The sequence below is a fragment of the Chroicocephalus ridibundus genome, chromosome 1 (assembly GCF_963924245.1).
Source record: "Chroicocephalus ridibundus chromosome 1, bChrRid1.1, whole genome shotgun sequence".
Taxonomy (NCBI): Eukaryota; Metazoa; Chordata; class Aves; order Charadriiformes; family Laridae; genus Chroicocephalus; species Chroicocephalus ridibundus.
In genome coordinates, this window is record NC_086284.1 from 22017973 (window position 1) to 22039847 (window position 21875).

The 21875-nt window shown below is 35.7% G+C and overlaps 1 protein-coding gene across 6 annotated transcripts in view; it reads right to left on the reverse strand.

Moving 5' to 3' along the window:
- PSPC1 (paraspeckle component 1) overlaps positions 1 to 21875 on the reverse strand; it is a 72862-nt gene that overhangs the window by 13269 nt on the left and 37718 nt on the right. For 4 of the 6 annotated variants that reach the window (XR_010070497.1, XR_010070493.1, XR_010070491.1 and 1 more), the window contains one exon: positions 768 to 871. Coding sequence is in view for 1 of the 6 variants with exons in the window: in XM_063330739.1 (XP_063186809.1) it covers positions 20088 to 20273 (186 nt within the window). In the remaining 5 variants the exon portion in view is untranslated. Of the gene's footprint in view, positions 1 to 767; positions 872 to 4004; positions 4260 to 11352; positions 20274 to 21875 lie in introns of those variants that run through there. The other 2 variants (XR_010070494.1, XM_063330739.1) reach the window with 2 other exon arrangements.

Here is a 21875-nt window from a genome sequence, read left to right on the forward strand (position 1 = left end):
AAATACCTTGTTCTTTATATATATATAGTTCTCTATTTACTGTTAACACAACTATACAGAGTGCTCTGAGTCCATGTACTAGGCCAAACACACACAGTGGAGAACTAACCCAAATTCCTTTTGCTTTATCAGTAGAACTTGCACATCTCAGTGAAATACCATCAGTATTTAAAATTATTTTTACTTTATGATGTTTTGGATATTCAGTTGGTATTTTGGAATTTCAAAACTATCAGAACTACTGAACCAAGCTGCATAAATCTCTCCTTAAAACCTTCGTATCTGTCAGCCCCACAGAGATGTTTCCAACAGCCAGGGTAGATGTATGCTAACTGAACTTGACTCCAGGTTTTACAGAGTACACGGACACAGCCTTCCGGACTAAAACCTACTGGCTAATCCCGAGGACTGTTCAGAAACAGAACCTACTATGTTGATCATACAAACTGGATTCTGAGCACAATGTATCAATAACATCCAGTAGCTCAGACATGGCATTACAGTAATGTGCCACTCTGGTTTTTGGATGTAAGACACATTACGGCCAGCCAGATTTTGAGCTGCCTGCAAGAGGCTGTGTACATGTACTTCAAGTCCTTTAAAAACATGTTAACACATCACAGGAATTATGCAAGGAATTACATTACCTGAAGGCAAGGATTAGTGTGAAGTATAGAAGCGGAATTACATCAAATTGCAAATGTGAACAAGAAGAGGGCTCCTAATTTCAGTAATTGCTGAATAAAGCCAAATATCCTAATACGTACCTTGTACTAAAACTTGGTTTAGGATTCCCTTTTGTATGCATAAGATAGCAGAAGGATTCTGCACAAGCCCGTCTTCATCTGCATTTTAAGATTTTAGTAGTAACCTAAAAAATAAAGAGACAGTAAACAACACTTCAAACAAACTAGAAAATACAGTAACTTCTCTTTCCAAATACCCATAAGTATAAAACGGAGAAATAAACCATAATAAAAATTCACATTACCAGGAAAAAAAAAAATCCATTTATTCTCTACCCATTCTTACCACTTGTCACTACACAGATTTCTCTAAAGATTTTAAATTTGATTTTACTACCTCAGCAGTTAAAAAACAGCTGTTCCAAGAACATTAACAAGTTCCTAGATTTTCATACTTCTGCTTGGAGTAGATTAAGTGCTGTTCTGCTCCAAAGAGCCCCAAGCCAATTCTCTTTGGAGAGGTTTTTACAACACACATAAACACAACACTGTCATCTTCTGGGCCTACCAATGCATGTGGCCAAAGTGACATTTCATCCTTCTCATATTATTGCCACTGCAATAAGTAGGATCCCTTGCACACAACACAGAGTTATTAAAGAAACTTGAGAACTAACTGCTCTCACTGCAGCTGTACTGAGGGTATGGAAGCACAAATACAGTCTCCTCCCCCATTCTGCAGCCTGCTGTGCTACAGACATTTAACAGATACTTAAAAGCTATATATGAAAATAATACAACTGAAATAAAATGTTGTCCTACTTTATAACAACATCTCAGAACAGAACTGTACATGAGTTCCATTAAAATATGTTTTAATACTAAAAGCATTAGAAATTGATGCAAAAGTTTAAGACTTTTGTAATTTTAAAACTTCTGCAATAGATCTGCTTGCATATGCAGTAAGTGTGGTTGGAAGAACAAACAGCAAGTCAGAGTACACTTGTTAATTCATAATTAAAATTAATTATATTCAAAAAGGCCTAAATAATAACTGAAAGTATAAATAAGAGTACCCATCTTGAACTCTGTGTGTTTTCTTCCAGAGTCTACATGCAAAATAATTATCCAAAGTTTAAAATTCAACAGTTTTCTGCCCCAGCCATTCAGGCTTCAAAACAGCTTTCGTCCATACACACACATTCCCTCCTCCCCCACCCCCAATTAAAATCACCTCTTCTCCACAAATACATCCATTTTAAAATAACGTGCAAGTACTGCAGTCTTTGATAGGTTTAACGTAATCCGTTCCTCAGGCTGGAGAAGCAGACGCAGAAACACGTTGCAGAGCCCAGGAGCTCTGAAGAAATGTCTGGAGAGAGGCAGCCTGCCTGGAAAACCCCCCTTATAGCAGCACAAGGGGATGAAGAACTCTGTATGCTCCCAGACAAAGACTTCTTAAACAATTTACTAACGTCTTGAGGTCCTGTTTGATGATCAGTAAACTTAGCGCACCCTGCAAGGTATTTCTTAGAAAAAGACTTTGGAAAGCCACACACAGGTTGCACCTTTCAGACTAGCTTTGCTTCAGGAACAGCCCCAAAAAGCAACTCAGAAGTGACATACGTGCAAATTACAACACACAACCACAAACACTTACAATAAAGGTAGCGTTTACCTTATCAGATACAGCTAAAAAAAGGCTGAGGATAGCAGCTCAGAATAAATGTGATTTCAAACTTGGCACAATTTAATGTCTGAGTTCTATTAAAAGTGCTGTTAATTCATCAATTCTTCCATTTGCTTCATTTCCCCCCGCCATGGTGCAGCTTGCCATATATCCAGTTTCAAAAGTTTAATTAATTATTCCGTAACGCAGGCATTCAGCTAGTTGGCACTTTCTTCTTAAAGCAGGTATAATAGAGCACAGCCTACTAACCTTTTAAAACTAGAGCTGTAATTTTACAAGTGCTAGTACTAAAATAATTTAGCAGGTAAAATACAATAGTGGCCACAGTGATGACTGTCAGCCTTACTGAGGACCAAGCTGCCGTTGTCACCTGGACAAATATTAGTGTCCCGGCATATGACCTTCACATAGTGAAACTAATCCAGCTATTGATAAGTATGTATCCGTCTTAAAGAGAAGCTACAATTAGAAACTGCCCACCCTTCAGTCTATATTTTAATATTATGAAAAAACCATAATAATTAAGCTTTTCTTCCTTTGTTCCCCTATCTACAAACAGCAGTGCTAAGACCTCCAAAGGCCCGACACAGTCTCTCCAGATTCCCTAACAGCCAGCATATGCTAGTTACCGTCTCTTTCTTGGCCACGCAGATTTACAGAAGAGGAAGCAGTGAGACGGATTGTTGGCAACCAGTAGATACGAGTGACAAAACTGTAGCCAAATAATTCTGGTATGTTTTTGAAGACAACCTCTAAAAACCAGCCACGAAGAACATATGGTAGTTTTTACAAATTAATCATTTACCATAACTCAAATACTTATAAAGTTGTTATTATTACGGGGTGGGGGCTGTTTAAACAGTATGTCTCTACCACTGCACTATTTCTTCAGGATTGTCTCTCTACAAGAAATTAAGACCATTCCAACCTCTCTATGCTATATAAATCCTACTGTTTATGATTAACAGTAATTATTTTGTTAGACCTGAACAAATCCTAGTGCTAGTGCTAAAAAAAGGGATTTTTAAGAGTGTGCAGGAACACAGCAAATAGTTATTTTCAAAGTAACAGGCTCTGAAACACCTTCATTCATATGATATAGCTTTTCTTTAAATTAAAGCTCAAAGCGGGTATGGTGCCAAGCAAAATGAATCTGAAATATTCTAAAAGGCTAACAGCATGATAAACATGCCTATTACGAAGAGAACAGATGCACCACGCACAAACTGACCGGTACTGTACAAGTATTGGGCCATTACCAAGGAAAAATCAAAAAACAGCTCCTCAATACAACCCATCTCAAGTAACATATTTTCAGCTTAGAGTACACGCCAGTATTGTCTTTCCAATACAGAACTGCTATGCGAGCCAAGCTCCAAGCTGCCACAGCAGCACACCAGCCAGAAACAGTCGTGATGATCTACAACAATGAAGGAAGTTTTACATTTACCTTGCACACTGATGCTACACAGCTCCACTGCCTTCAGTGACACAACAGGTTGCCTTTTTTTTTTAAATTATTTTTTAAATTAACTGTAATTTTGGTGGTTACTGTAACAAAGAGCTTCCCCCCGACCTGTTATTTCCCTCCATTTCCCCCTTTATTTTATGTCTACTTTTAAAATTACCTAGCAACACAGAACAGCAGCACGGGTAAATTTTGACTCCCACTGAAGTGGACCATAGGACATTTTGCACCAGCAGGCACAGGTTGCGCTTTGAGAGTAGCAGAGCCACTATCCATCACAGAAAGGAATGAATTCCAATGCCGAGCTGTTCTCAGGAAAACACACAATCCCTTGTTCCCATTTACTTGGGGTTTCCAAAGGGAACCCGAGATGATCCGCAGAGCTGTGTTCATGTTTGCATTTGTTCAGGTTTACCTATCAAAAGGTAACAGATAACAACATTGGCTGCTGACGTACTAACAGAAAATACAGCACTAGACATTTTTAAATGGTCAAGCAATCTTTTCTTCCCCATTCTTCTCTCAGTTATTACTCAAGTCTGGCCAAACCTGCTCACCTTACTCATGAAGAGCCCCTGCTGAGGACAAACACACACATTTGCAACAATAAAGCCATGAGAGGGAAAAGAAATTGTCACCTGGGCATCATTACATGGCTGCCAGTGATTACAGGAGACAAACTGCAACATAACTTTTCCCAATCTTAAGTTCCCCAAATTCTCTCCTTAAGAGCTTATAGTTGCAGACAGCTAGAAGCATTTAAGGGAAAAAGTGAACCTTACCAAATTAAGGCTCAAAAGGAAAATTAAGATCCTAGAAACAAATGGGCAAATACTACTTGAACTGAGACAGCAAGCATTTCGTTTTCTTGACTATCAAAAACATTTTAATTTATTTACAACTTTCAATTTATAGAGTATCTGAAGTTAGGATCTTACACAGAATGAGGAATGTGAATGTAGTATTGCTCCTCTTCTGGAATCAGATTTCAAAAAAGAATGAACAGCGGCCATTACCAGTGGCTACGTTAATAAACCCGTTATCAGTGACAATACTATGATGAAGAGACATTTATTTTTCTGTTTTGCCTGGACTTCAAAACTTCACTCATGCAGCAGTTAAACTATTTCTTCAGTATTTGGGAATAATGAGCATGTCTGAAAACGTTTCAACAGAAAGGACAAAGATTTCATCTGGGCAGCTTAAGCAAGGCCTGAATTTGAAGAAACTGAAATTTTAAGTACTTTGTAAATTTAATAAAAATGATTAATTTGCAAATCATTATGTTCCTAGATGTAAGACAGTGCATTTTATAGAAAAGGAGGATCCTTTTTTTAGTAAAGATTCCCTACTATTTCAAAGAAATTTGGATTTGATCAGCAGAAAGGAAGTCTAACTTCTTAACATGACGCAGACTTCTATTGCACAGTATAATTAGTTATATTTTTATATATATTTTATATATAAATATATACATTATATTTTTGCAAAATTTTGTGAACTCTGAGTCTGTAGTCATACAAAGTCATTAAAATAATCCTATAAGAAACAGCAACTCAATCCCGTATTTTTTGAAGACGGACCCCTCCCCTATATTGCTCATGAACATTCCTTGTGTTGTCATTAATGCACCAGGAATGTCTTCAGATGTTCAGGTTTCTACTTTCAATGACTGTGTTCCTGTTGAGCAGCTTGGAAAAACATCTACCAGTTCATTTTCTCCACTCAGAACTCACATGCCCTCTTACATGGATGCAAAGCTCCTGAGCATTTTGTGATACTTCATCTTACCATGAACAACCAGGAAGTACAAAACCATTGAAGGAGCAAGGGAATAACCTTTAACCCTCATCATCTTTCACCTAGAAATAATGACCTACAGATGTTACTTCACCAATTAACAAAGAAAACTTAAGAAACCTGTCTGATCAAAAACATCCAAAACCATTGCATCACTCAGCGTTGGAAGTTAGTTAAAATTTCATGAGCTTGTTTTATGCAAGGTTCTAGAAATTTAGAGTTATCCTCTCACAGAAAATCAATGGCTTGTTTACCTACAGAGTTTGAAACAAATCTGTAAGTCTGCTGTTACTGAGATACTAAACCAGCACAGCTAGCATAGAGTTAAGTAGTATCACTGCTGCTCTACTACTTTAAGACAAGTGACAATACCACTGCGCTACCTGCTGTGCAAACAAGCTTACAGTTACACAATCTGAGATGAGAGAACCACTAGGAAAATTTTGAAGACATTTAAATAGGCAGTTTTATTAATATAGATTGTTTGATTTCAAAATAATTACAATTAAAGTAGCAAAAATGTGCATAGGCAAAGCCTAAGACAATTTTCTCAGATTTTAGAGTTTTAAAACTACAGAAAATCAGCATAAACTTATTATTACAGAAAAATATATGCAGTTAAGATGTAATGACCTCACTAGTTAAGGATATTTTGGATCTTCCAAAAACTATGGGGGAATCTAGTTTTAAGGGAAGCTTCCTAGATTGTGCATAATCCAACTTTCTCTAATTTAAAAAAAACAGCATTTTTAAGGAATTGTGAAACTCACCGATACACAGCACATTAACTTCTGAAGTGTTAGCAATGCTGCTTTACACAACTTCACACAATGCTCCCCATTCCCTCCTGCAGGATTCCTTACCTGTCATTTTTGCAGCAGGTGCCAAGTTAGGCCAGTGTCCTAACCTCCTCTTCCAAAATAATGACAGCAGAATTGATTATCTTTGTGGGGCTAAAATCTCTGAAGCCATAAGACTGTGCTGGGGGAAAGGGCAGGGCAAGCTGTGGTCGCACGGTCCTTATAAAGAGCAACAACTCGAGATTCACTCAAAGAGCTTTCATCTTTGAAATGCTTCATTTGAAAATGTAAAATTTAACAATACTAAGCAATGCATACATCTATATTGAAATGAAACCCAGTAAGGAAGCATTCAAATGCCTAAGCATGTAATAGGGTTTTAATGTTAATTCACATAAAGTTCAATAAAGACAAAGCTTTATTTAGATAGCAGAATCACAGAAGGGAATGTTGGAAGGGACCTCCAGAAATCATCTGGTCTGACCCCCCTGCTCAAGCAGAGTCCCCTAGAGCCGATGCCCAGGACAACGTCCAGATGGGTTTTGGTATCTCCAAGGATGGAGACTCCATAACCTCCCTGGGCAACCTGTGCCGGTGCTTAGTCACCCTCACATTAAAAATGTCTTTCCTGGTGTTCTCCTGTGTTTCAGTTTGTGCCCACTGCCTCTGGCTCTTTCACAAGATTTGGTAATTCATTGTGCATTTAAGTAACGTTCTTCCTGTACTAACTCTGCTGGGTGACAATTTCTATCTCTGATTATTCCATGACAAATACAGAACACAAGCTTCCAGCTTCCACCATAATAAAGCCATATTTGGTAGAAAAAAGGAAATCTTACATTAGTTTGGACATACACAGGAAATGGAATCTGTATTTCAAAACAAAGACAACAGAACAGCATTAATAAACCGCAGGGTATCCTGCAAATGCTCTATCACATATTGGTCCACTGACATAAAGACTTACCTGTTTACGAAAAAAACCCACAAAGGTGGTTCAATAAAGGTACCATTTCTCATGAAAACTTGTGTTTTGTAGAGATGAAGGCATTTACACATCTCTCTCAGTATGGCATAACTAGTCCTTGCAACAAACCAAGCCTGCACTTACCCAGTCTAAGCAGATTACTACTCAGATCTGGGATAAAAAGTTGTGCATAACATCACCAAGAAACCTGTGAAAAATTTTAAGGCAGAATATGCGGTGAACTCAACCGCATAAAACTGAAGAGCAGAGATTCTCTACTTGCTACTGTTGTACAAGCTTCATCATCTGACAAGCTGAGACTCAAGCTTGGCTTTAAGCATGGCTTTTTGTCCTTTACTTGCACAATTGGACATATTGCTCATGCTGCTCCAAGTAAGATTTAGCTCAACTTTCTAGTACCATTATACTTTCTTTATTTTAGTAGAAGTGGCTAGTACCTGTAAGATAAAGTTATTATTCCTACACAAAGTGAAACAGCTAAGTGACTATCATAAATTTTTTAAAAAATTAAGCCTCATCTCTCATATACACAGAGATAAGAAAGCACCTGCTAACATGTAGAGGACCGAAAAGCATGATACTAGGAATAATTTCACATTTGAGTACCAGATTAACTCTCAAGCATCTCAGTGTGCATTAGGAATACTATTCAAATTAACCCTTCCACCACCTACCCGCCTAAAAGACACTCCAGTTGACTACAACTTTCTTCACTTGAGAACAACAAAGGCCTTAATGTTGAAACCACGTTTGCACTGGACTAAGCCAAGACCACATGATAAGAAAGAAAGAACTTCCTTTAGTTATCTTCTTACATACAAAGGCAGTCGGTTGGCATCATGTTCAAGACTAAAATGTTTTTAGTCAAATATTTTGACCGTTGGCACTATTTTTCAGCATAGTTCATTCAGATTTCAAGATGCAAGCTCATACTATACTTCTCACATTAAAAATATGCATTTAAAAATAAGTTATCAAAATTATGTCAGGTGACAAATTTCTAAGTATCAACACAATGAGAAAACAGTTATGAACACATGCTAAAACAAAGTTGTTCCTTCAGTTACCTGTTTATGACTTTTGATGTACACAAGGAAAAACCATCCATTTAAAGACACTACAAACTATTAAAGACACTACAAAAATTATTTACTACGTCTTGAAAAAGAAACTCCACATAAGCAAGCAGCAGCTTCTCCAACGAAGTCTGCATTTCAAACCGAAGTTCTGCATACTGATGAACCAATTTCTTTGAAAGGTTAACAGAACGTTTACCTGTTATCAGGTTCTTCCACTACTTTTTATGAACCATCTTCAAAGTTTGCTCTCGTATTCTGCTCAACCTTGTTCTTGCCTTCTCATAACTTTATTTCCATCTTATTTAACAATCTATTTCAGTCAACTTACTTTCATTTCAAACTCTGCAAAATCTTGCATCTGATCAGCACCCAATTGCTGACTGTGCTCTGACAGGGTATATTTATGCATAAATTTTGTGTGACTCTAGTTTACACCACACTGTGTAAACTAAAATAAATGCCCAAAGAGTTTAAAGATGAACCTCATCAGCTGGAGGCAGAAGCAAGTCTTCACATCTTTATTATAAAATTATGGAATCAGACTGCAATAATCATCCAACAGATTTGTTTTCTGTAACACCTTGAATTATGAAAGGAATTTCTGTCATTGACAGTACAAGTGTAACTGGTTTGTATTTTTTTAAAATTTCTTAAGTCTCTACTCAAGCTTGCTCAGATCAATACCTCGTTGAGAATGCCAAGTTTATAATTCACGAAAGGTAACATTTGGAAGCACACTGCTACGACCGGAAAGGTGTAAACTAATAAGAGCAAACGCTGATTTAGGCGCTCCACGACTATACCAACCTCAACACCCAGCTGCAGTAGCTGCTACTGTGCGACTGAAATTTGCTAAGCAGAAGAGATGAAGACTTTGAAAAGCATCCTTGTAAGCATAAAGGAACTTCATTAACTGAGGCAGGTGAAGCTACTGCTGGAACAACCAAAGGCACTACCATACCCAAAGCCCGGGGAAGGCTCTGACAGTCACCTACCTGATCAGCACACACGCTACGTCAGGTGCTGACTGTTCAACTACTCAGAGTTATCACTGTGCCAAGATAATTATTTTCTTCATAAACTTAAATCCTGATAGTCCTGTTCTGGTTTGGTCACGATCAAGGCAAAGATGACGTTTTCCTGCAATGAGAGCTGGACCAGACTTGGGCAGCATTTGTTTTTAAGCAGGAGCTCTCTAAACTGATGACAGAAGTCCTCTATTGGAAGCATCGGTAGATTAAGTTATATATGCTTGAACTTCAGTCCTTTTCCCAGCACAATTTTGTCTTGTATATTTGGCCTTTCCCTGCATGTCATTAATAAAGTTCCACCTCTGTTCCTTTAAGGTTATGTAGACAAAACCTAAAACTAAAAGAAAATATATCCAACTCCCCAATAACACTATGCTTCTCCATATCTTAGTGAAACACAGGCTTCAGACTTACTTTGTCCATTAAAGCATGTATTTTATTTGCATGCTTATGTTGAACTGGTTTTATTTGTAGCAGAACTCTGAAACAACATTTAAGAATTTTAGATTAAGTTTATCAAGAGTCATGTCTGGGGTTCTTAACTGTCTGGTAGCTTCCAAATTTTTAGAAGAAAAACTGAAAGATGAGTTCAAACCACATCCTCATGCTTTTCCACACTACTATCTCCCCAACCTGTAAATCCATGAAGAACACTTACCTACTTTTACTTTTCCACATTAGCATGTCCACACACCTAGGAGTCAAGAATGGGTACCTATCTATTTTTTTTAAGTTCCCATGTATTCTGTCATTTAATTATTTCCCTCCACACACCCCCCCTTAGGAAGGGCCATAAATCCTTTGTAATGACACAAGAGGTTAAGAATACATGCATGATATTCATATACTAACAAAACACTCATGGAGAGATATGTAATGACTTGCCAAATCATATAAAGAACTGTTTTTACTGTGCATCTGATACTTTTCTTTAACCTGTTTCCATATTACAACCCCCAAATAAAGTTTTATGCAGCTTATGTCCTCCACATCATCATGAAAACTTAAAGCCTTTTACAATAAAAAAAAACCCCACCCTGGAATACAGAATAGGAAACAAAGTCCTAAGTGGAATGGATAAGGATACCCAGAGCAGGCCAGTGACAATCTTCAAAGATGAATGATTTGGCCCAATCCTATAGTCAGTATGTCACACTACATCCTCACACCACTTCTGAAGTTTTGCAGAAGCTTGCAAAATTTTCACAATAATACTAATGGAAGGTTGGAGTCGAGTCACAATGTCCTCAATTGTCAGACCAGTGAAAGATTTAGAGTTCAAATACTTCATAAATATGCAAGACCTCTAGTAAAATTAAGTTTTTCCACCTTCTGTAAAGATACACCATTCAGCTTCCTTGACACAACAAAGGAGAAATGCAAATGTAGCATCAAGATTCTGGGCAAAGTTTTAAAATCAGTATTTATTTCCCAAAAATATCAGACACCTGGGGAATTCAGGTTTATAGCTAAAACTGGAAGAAGAAAAAGATGTATGAAAGAATTAACTTCAAAGGTAGTAAGAATAACGCTCAATATCAGTTTTTAATCCAACTAAGCTTAAGGGCACAACATATTATCAGTCTTTGGTAACTGCCATCACTTGAATTATCCTCTTTCTGATATTCATACTACACGCCATCATCTCCAGTAAAGTACATGTGCCTGATCTAACCAATTCTATTTTTAAGACGCTAACAATAAATTAATATTTATAACTTATAAAATAATACTTATAACTTACAATTAATACTCATAACTAATAAGACAAATTATATCTCTTGTTAAGTCTTCATAACAAAGAGTTTCGCACTATAGTCCCAATTTAAAAAGTAAAATATGCATGCCCAGTAACATAATGCAACTCAAAACAAGTGCATGATTTCTCCAGAGATTTGTACTTTCTCCCACCCCGCAGTGGACTGGCTTACTCTCACTCAATACAATTTTTTAAGTTTCACTTTAAAATGATGAAACTCAAAATAATTATTTTTTTTAAGTTTAATACATCTTGGGGAGTTAGAGTACTATTCAGAGCAAACATCAAGTAATTTGTGATTAATTTCATGTCTTGTACACATGCTTGTGATGAAACCAGACTATCTAAGGAAACTAAAACTCAGAATTTTTTTTACCTTTAACACTAATACTGAAACCGTCCATGAGCAAGAAAAAAATCTAGATGTAATTATGCATGAAAGTATACCAAGCGATTTTATTCCCCTGAGCCAGTCATTTTAGAAGCAGTAAGAGGCATCCAGGACATCCGTTTACTTTCCTAATAAACACATTTTCGTGACTTGCTACTCTTTCCCCATATGCAATAGAAAAAGCATATTTTGCAGAAAACATGCAGAGCAAACACAAAACAGAAAGCAAGCTTAGCAATGAAAACTCCTCCTAAACAAGTTACGTAGTGCTAAACAAATGCTCTAAGTACCCCCCTTCTACAGACATTTGCATTCAGCAGTGTGAATAAAATATGAAACTGTACACAACTGTGATACAAGAATGATGCTGAACATGCATTAGGTCATATCACAAAAACTACACAAAGCACAACATGGCAACAATAAACTGGCACGTATACCAAAATGGTTCTTAAAGCATAGCCATCCCAATTGCCAAGTTAACATAATTTTTACTTTTAAACCAGTAATCCAATACATGACAATTATTTAATACATTCTCTTTAAAAACTCTGAACATTCAGTTTTTGAAATGTAATAATTGCATTCTTCACACGCTAAGGCAGAAACTTTATTTGTATTACTTGGCACAGCTCTGGTTCTGAAAACGTCAGTTGAGGAACTGCTACTGATACAATGCTGGAAGTTCTAGAAGCACAATGTTCCACATTGGAACAAAACTGAAGATGAACTACTGTTTCATTATTGAAGTTTTCTTTCTGTGCCTTCTGGAAAAGGCTTTTGATTTCAAGTTGATTAGAACTGGAGCTGCAGCTTACCTTTCACATGCTCTCTCCCTTAATATTGGAACATAATACATGGAACACTTTGGTGCTATTGTATCAAAGAATGAAGAACGTTAACATTTCAAGACAGTATTTCCCATCTTTGTAACTGCAGTTCACGTATTTTCTTCAAAGAAAAAGTACATGTGAATAGTCTTGCTTCTCTAAAACAACTGTGTATATCATCTTTCCTGGAGAAATCATGAAGGACACTATTTTCCATATTTTACTGGCTGGCATGTAACCTTCTTGGCAACTGCAGAAAGTGAACAGACAGATCAAGCTCACATACAGTTTGGCTCAACATTTTAGTGTACAGTTTTTTTCCCTTCATTACTTCAGATACTTGCCCTCTTGGGCCAGCTATCACTAAGAATGTAAAACATAACCATGTGATTCAGAGATCTAAAGCTCTCAACATATTTCTCGCCTAATTTGTTCTAAGCTATGTATTTCTTAGAAATACTGAAAAGTCATCCAAACACATACATAAAACTACATTGTCTATGTGGCACAGAGATGCTGATACAGCACAAACTAAGCTACATCCAGACAGTTCTGAAGAGTCTTGCTCTACTGCTCACTCCTTGCTGTTCTTTCCTTCCACACTGAAATGAGCAGAATCAGTAATTTTCACCAGGTTTCTTTTACCCTGCTCACCGCATGGGCACAGAGATGTGAGGGTGGGACAAAGCAGGCAGGAAGCAGGACCAAGCAGCAAGGAGGGCAAAAGGCTATCTGCAGCAATGCATGGACTGAATTATTGTTTTAAATATGCACGCAAAGAATTCAAATTTTCCATTAGCATACAAATATTTAAAACACTTGTAAGCAGCTTGAAAGACCACTTTCAGCTGCCAGTTCAAAGACTGCATTCTACAGTACTGCGATAGCTAGTTTATGCAGAGGTTTTTCCTGCAATTTTACACTAGATAAAAATATTTAAACCTTAGTATCAACATTGCAGAATAAATCCTTTTACAGCAAATAATGAACAGTAATGGAGCTTATAAAAAAAAAAGAAACACATCAATATGCGCAGAACACTAAGAGCAAACAGCTGCAAAAAGAATTACAGTAAATCCTTGTTTTTACATCTTTTTACATTTACTACATTTCCTCTTCCAACTTGCTTAGGTATATGTGGTTATTTAAAGAAGGAAAACCTGTTTTGCTTGGGAGGGTGGATGTTAGGCACTGTTTTTGGGGGGAGGGGTGTTTTGTTTTGATGGGGTCTTTTTCTTTCAAATATTCACTGAGAATAAAATTACTTTCACTTTCACATAAATAAAAAATTGATTACAGTGAAATTAAGGCAAAAAACCTAATGGAAATACATTAATCCTATCCTGTAATTACTAATAAAATATCCACTATTTTATTTTCCTTTACACAATCTTCTGTTTGGTGCTTCTGTGGCTGTGACACAAGTTTAAGACTGGATTCTCACTGGTTTGATGAGAGGCTAACAATCTTAAAATCAGCTGTTTCATACTTACGACATGAGGTGTGTACGCTGTATACAGTTGCTGTATTCAGCCACCAAAACCAAGTCCGACAGAACAATTTCATAACAACACAGAAGAAACATTCAACTGCAGTGACCCCACCCTACATCCCATGAATATTAAAATTTTACAGAACATTAATTCATTTCAGTTTTTCTGATATTCTTTGGCTATCTTCACAATACTAAACTCAAAGTTTAAAAAAATCCAACATACTAATGTAACCAGTATTTCCATCTTTTCCATTAAAAATTAGTTATTTTGTGCTTTTCACATTTAACATGCATAAAAGTTATTTTTGTGAATCTGCTATAGACATAAAATTAAACCACGTTTCTCCCATTTTTAATATGTTACTTTATTCCCCCTCTCCCATCTTTTTTTAATTCACATACAGGATCTTTCATGCTTATTCCTGTTCAAGGCTCTATGTAACTTTTTTTTTTTACTGAGAAATTGAAGGCAAGAACAGTATCTTTATTCTCACTGTGCTTCTTTCCAGTCAAGCACTTAATGTCCCACATACAGTTCACATGTAAATTCAATCAAATTATACAGCTATGCTTTACTCTACAGAAAATAAGATATAAAAGCACACTAGCAAAACTAGGAACAATAGAAGCTCTAGATAAACCATTTACCAAAACAAATGGAAAAAACTTATCAACACACGTACGCAGTAACACAGTTAAGTTCCTTTTGAATCTCATACCTCTTATAAGCATTTTGTCCTCTATTTGAGGGACTACACACAAATCAATTAGCTTTTACCCACATTTACAAAGAATTTTTTTTTTCTTTTAACTTGACTTGGGTATAAAATAATCATTATATGAAAGAGGTTTTTTTAAATAGTTTTACCCATAAATAAGTATGCTATGCTTATCTCTGAACTTAAACTTTTCTGAATAGTTCCTTCAATTAGGAAAAAATGGTTGCTGTTCTAAACTGCTTTTCTGAATAAACTCATCTCTTACTCCTTTTAGAAGTCAGTCTGAGGTCATTAATATGAATATCTCCAAATTTCAATTATATTAATTTTCATAGTAGCTTAAGGAAGTTCAAGATGGAAAAGACCTATTTAAATCTATCCCACTGAAAATGAACACATTGAGGGCTTGTTTCCATGCATTTAAAATTATCAAAAGTATTGTTTTCATGAAAATTCAATATTCAGTTTATCTGTTCTACAACTTACCTTTTAGACATAGATAATTTTGGTAAACTTGAGTATTTAATGTATTACTGTGAAAACAAACCTCAAAATGCCTACCGATATGATTTTTAAATATTTTATGGGGAAAACCCCAAAACTATTAACAAAACAGGTTTCTTCTTACCAGCAAAATGTCATTGGTGAATCCACCTACTAAGACTAAGTACATTTTATGCTATATCCCAAAAGGCAACAAAAAAGCTAATCCAATGGGAAAAATTATACCTGAGTTTTTAGTCAATCCTTCTATTGTTATTAAATTCTCACATGTCATTGAATGGGTTTTTAAGAGGGCAAATGTTTTTGGGTTAACGCAGTCCAACATTTGCCACTAAACTAGCACTGGATAGCCAATATTCTAAAGGAGTAATGTTCAACCTCTGTATTTTTTATAGGACACACTCACTCCCACCTCATTGTTTAGGAATTGGGGAAGTTTGTGGACTGGTACTGCCTCAATCTAGAAGTGAGCTAAGAGAGGAAAGCACCAAATCCAAGATGGTTCTGCATCTTAATGACAGCACAGTGCCCAAATTAATAAATTGAGGGCTCCTGAGAAGACAATTAAATTGCATTTGAAATACATGCTCTCCCAAGTCTTGTCCCCAAGCACAAGCTAACAGGAGATGCTGGATGCAGACTCCATAAAACCACCTATGGGTATGCACCACTAAGTCTCAGGAAAGGGACTGAGAAACCATTCATACTTGCGGTCCAATGTAAACTGACCCCATCAGTTGCTACCCAGCCTTCCCTACCATTTTAATAGTTCAATTGCCGTTTATTTTGAATTGTCTTCACCAAGAAGGGAAGAATTATGATCCAACTTGTTATTAAAAAAGATAAATATTAAGAATTATGCAAAAAAATTAGTTTCCACAACATGCTTAAGTAAAATGAGCTTCATGCCATCAGAGCACACTACTCATTTGCCCTCAAAGCATCTTCTCCCTTCAGAAGGCCTAGGGGGTTCTGGTTTTAACTTGAGAATCTTCCTTTAGATTGGTTATTTCAGCATTTTTTATACAAATTATTTCAAGGCAGATTATGACCATTTAACAGTCAGTACTTCATACAAGTCAGTGCATTTGTATTTAGTACCTTTCAAAAGAATTTGTAATTATAGATTATTCTATTTTTCAAGTTAAAATCTGAGATCAAAAGTGGAAATCAAAAGGGAAAAATGAATTTGGTATAATATTTTAAAATATGACAGTATACTTTAGACCAGAATGCTCCTCAAAGAATGCACACTATAAAATCCTCTTGCATTATGGTTAAAATTAAATTAACATAACATTTAGTTCTTGTTGTCTTCTTGCCATCTATTATAACCTTTTGTTCTAATAAGAATCTCCAGTTTATTGTATCTTTATGTCCAAATGGATAAAATAGATGTGGACAACAAATACAACAAGTTACGAGTCAGGAATTTTCTTTCTAGGTAATCGACAGTAATTTGTATTTTTCTTAGGAAATAAATAGTTAAATATATTTGAACCGCCACCAGGTTTCCCAAGATATCAATGTGCTTTACCTAATGAGCACAATGGACAGAAATACAAAGAAATTAAATCACAACCAAAAGGAATTTAACTTTTTTCAAGTGCCAAGTCACTCCCCTTCAAATGACTGAGGTGATAAATGCAAATGCAGTTAGACAAGCTGGATTCTGGTGGTGGGTTATTTTTGTTTGTTTTCACTTAAATAGGAAAGTTTTGCTATCTTTAAGTATTAAAATTGTATCTCACATGAAAATTAAGCGGTTTAGTCTGAAATTTCAGGAATAACTTAAAAACTCAGTAAGTACAACCAAAACTAAGTCCACTGTAGTTGTCAACTTCATATCCTTTCCAAGCTTGTTTTACCACAGTATATAGCAGAAAGAGTGAGGACTTCACTACGCTTTCTAGTCAAACCAACCAAAGACAGTTAAAAACTTAAGCATATGTATACACAGAAAAAATGATAAGACTAATTGGCCAGAAGACAAACAAGAAAAATTAACCGATTCCAGCATATGGGCAGCACTTTCAAGCAAAAACTCTCCTTGGCTGTATCTACATACCATTTTTATGAATCAAATTGGGACCATTCCTTTTCTAACAAAATTATGTGTTTAACTTATAGTTACAGTCAGTTACTACGACATACGGCAAAATGAAAATCACTGCCTTTACAGCTGAGCTGTATACAATCAATATGGAGAGACAGCCCTAAGAAAGCTTTCAGGAAGAGCAGAATTTGGGAGGCTGTCATCAGCTACAATAGGAATTCTTCAAGAAATCTTTAAAATGTGCCCAAATTCAACATTTCAGTATTTATTTTTTAGGACTTCAAGGCGTGGTTCATGGATATTTAAAAAGAGATGAGGTGATTTTCTGCAATAAGGAGAGCATACAAATCCACTGCTACCATGCAGCAGAGCCATCCAAGTCAAGTTTTACAGGAAGGGTAGCTCACAACTGTAGAATGAAAATCACTAATATTAATTAAAATCTAAAATAACTTTCATATACATACATACATCTGCTTGCTAGCAAAAATGCAGCGCAACAAAGATGCACTTAAAATAGCATGAGGTTGGCAACAAAGAACAAACCGCTTTTTGCAGATTTGGTGTTTTTAATATACATCTGAAACATACTCAGATACTACAAGGATGAGGTTGTATATATCTAAACAAATCTACAGTAGTTAGCCAAAAGGAATGAAAGACACAGTCCTTTCCTCTGAAAAACTGAACAGACCTCTTGAATCTAGTTCAAGTTACATTTAAAACACGTTCCCCTTTCAGCTTTACAGTTCAGAATTACCAACTCACACCAGTACTTTCTCAATCCCCATAAAAAAACGCCATGTACAAGGGCAGAAAATGTGAGATAGAAGTAACCTAGACACCTTACTAGACACTGATGTAAACTGCATTTTCAACTGAACACAGTACACCAAAGCAGAGAGCTTAAGTAATTGCTATATGCAAACACTAGTTTATACCTACTGAAAAAACAGCTATTTTCCCAAATGTTGAGCTTTAGGAACAGTGGGCTAAGTAAAATCAGTTGTGGGGTTTTTTTGGAAGATTTAGTGCTGTAACGTGATACATATATGAAGTAGGAGAAAGAATATTTCAGACTTTAAACCTAACTCACTCTTGCATTACAAACTATAAAGTGTAGCACCTATCTCAAGTCGAGCAAAAGGGGGCAACATTAAAGACAGTCTAGAGGAAAATGCTTAGTAGTTACAAACGTCACATGTGATAACTCCTGAATTGTATGAAAACAATCTCTATTTTAAGCCATATAACACTGGAAAACTAAGTAAGTGTACTTCCAAAATGCCAGCAATGCCACGATTTTCCTGCTACCCATTTGCTCACAATTCAGTTCACCATCACTGCTATGTTAAGAAGTAACGCACACATACTCTCTCTGCTGTTTGCATCCCATGCTTTGAGCTATGTACATACAATTTCGATACAATTAGGGCACCATGTTATCTCAAAATCAGTTTTTAATAAATTTAGTATCGTTATTCATGCAGATAAATTTTAGAAATTTCTATTTCTGAAAATGTGAGTGAACTAATAAAAACAGAACACTAATGTTTTACAACTATTTTGCACAGGAAAAAAGCAATACTAACCAAAAGTATTCCTACTTTCTTGCCATTACAGGAATAGAACCAATAGGTCTTTTCCATCATCTTCCAGGACTGACAAAATCTGAATCATAATAAGCTTTTTATTAGCTTTATCATCAGTTTTATCTTAAGACTCAATCAGCAAATCTAGCCTAAGTTGTGTTGGAAATGGGTATTTTTCAAATTCATCCTTTTGTAAAACACTTATCAAGAATACTCATGTGCAATCCTTCTAAATGCATATTACTCTACTATAAATGAACAATTATTTTAATGGAAAAACATGTACTTGCCTCCTAATTAAACAGTTAATAATTAGTAACAGACTTGCTTCTATTCAAACCAACCATGAGGGGAAACGTATACTTATAATAATGCATTACACAGTGGAAGGCTTTAAACCAGCTCGCACAAATGTCTCCTCCCTTGCAACGGCAAGATACTTTAACGATCAGTTGAACGCACAGATGACAACAATTTTTCTTCTGTAGAAATATGGTTTAGGTAAATTCATTCATACTGTTATGAATAAAGCATACATACAGATTCCTCTCCAAAGGTGGGGTGTTTTTTCCCCCCAAGTTATGTTTTCCAATAATCTGAGTAACAGATATACTCTGTTGATGAGCTTATTGTGACTAAGATTCCAAAGGGAGACTGAGATGCAAGGACACAGTATCCTTGAGAACACTTTGTATAAAATTCGATGCTCTTCAAAAGTCAAAACAAAAGCAGTTGTGTTATAAATTGTTCATAGTACACTGCATACTGCAACATGCAGTAAAAAGAATTACTATTAAGAATGGAGCCTTCTTGACACACAGTAGAAACTACATAAGAATGAAAATTATGCCACTTATAAGTAATCGTAAAATTATTCTCACCCAGTATTAGTAATAACATTCCCAAAATCCTTTCAAGTGATTTTTATATTTTATTGTAACCAGTTAACTGCATGTTTTACAGCATAGTCACACATTGTATTTTGCTAGTCACAAACACATTGCCTTACATAATGATCCGCATCATTTCTTCTCTAGACTACAAAGCCTATGACTGAATACAAAAAAAGTTTTACAAAAGAAACTGTTTTAAAGACTACAATAACAATAAAACCGTTTCCAGGTAACAGCTAAAATTATAAAGGCATATCACTGTATAGTTTTACTGGAATTTCTAAACAGTAAGGAATGAAATAAGTTTTAGTATCTGCGACGCTTGTTAGGTCCTTCAAAGTTGCCCCCTGGGTTTCCTCTACCAAAGCCACCAGGTCCACCACTCACGGCACCTACACCACTCATTGGAGGCTGAGGAGTTTCAGAGCCCGTTCTACTAACCAGAGGTGAACCCATCTGTGATGGACCTCCTTGAGGGAATCTCTCATTATGCTAATACAAGTCCATTTGGAACATGCCAAATGTGAGTTACAACAAAAACCACAAGTGGTGATGTCATGAAGTTCAGCAGATAGTCCAGCAGAATCAGGATCACACATAGAGGGAAGAAAGGAGCAATTGAATTAGTTATTATGGAAGAAGAGCTAGAAATTAAAGAGTGCTAATGTTATGCTCCAACTTTGTAAAGTAAATTAAAAATTAAAAACTTCAGTATTAAGATCAACTCTGGTGCTGAATGTAGCTTCATCCTTTCAAGCATGACTGAAGCAATACATATTCTCTATGTAACAGAAGAGACAGCAAACAATTTTATACCTGAGCCCTATTCTGCCTCATGTACCAACTACAATGCTTCTCCCTTAAATAAATTAAGACACAGAAACATTGTCAAACTAGGAAAAAAAAACCCACGCTTTGTATTTCTAGAGACTGCAGGTTTATTGTCTTAATAGCAATATAACCTGAAGATTTATATAGCTGTGGATATACCTGGAGTCAGCCTTTTTATGGCACTAGGAATCTTTAGTTAAGACTTTCAAAACTCAGTCCAAATAAACTGACACAGCTAGTGACAAAATGCATAACTGCACTATGCTTAGTTTAAAAACAACTTTATATCTAAAGCTTCATCTGAATTAACAATATAATATGAAAATCCAGTTAATGTTCCATGTTTATTTTCATTAGTTCTGTGCCTGATATTAATAAAGGTATATGTGCTTACACAGATTTATTAGCTATAGCAATTAAGACCTAAACCAGAAAACATGCATCTGAGCACTTATAGTTCAGTATTTATGCAAGTGTTTAAAAATAGAACCCCACATTATGAAATTTAAAACATTAACTCAATATAACATAAACCATTAAAAGCACAGATATATGGTACAGTCATATCTTGAAATAACTCACCATTCACCTGTTGAGCACAGTTATGCTTTCAGAAGAAATCCTTTTGTACAAAGATCTACATTAACTGCCCAGGTATTCAGAGTTTGACAAAAGCATTCAAGACTAGCGCTTTATTTATATGCCCAAATCAGAGAAGAATTCTTCTGAAAGTCTAACTCCAGTAATAGCAGTAGAGCTCAACAGTTCTAAAGTCTGTTAATTCATGTATATATATTATTTTAAAATAGCATTATATCTGTACAGATAAAAATATATATCTTAGATCACGTTTGTATATATGTGCATTGTTTAAAATTTGACATTGAATAAGAAAAAAGTTACTTCAAAAGCTGCATAAAGATCTACTACTGCCCCAACGTACCTAAAAATCTGCAGCACTGGTGAAAAATTATTAAAAAAAATATCTTTAACTCATGCCAGATTGTTAGCAATGGATATGAATTTCAACAAACAGCTTATCACATTCTCCTGATAATTTTTACCATTTGACTTTTGGACAAAAAGTCAAGTCCTCTTTCCAACAAGGACCCCTCTCTCCAGCTAATGAGAAAACTGCAGGAATTAGCTATCTACAATAAAGTATGGGGGGGGAAAAAAAAAGCTATTTTTAAAATGTTCAAAGATAATACATTTCAAAAGACTGCAGTGGAACAAAAAGACTATTACTCCAACTTTCCCCTA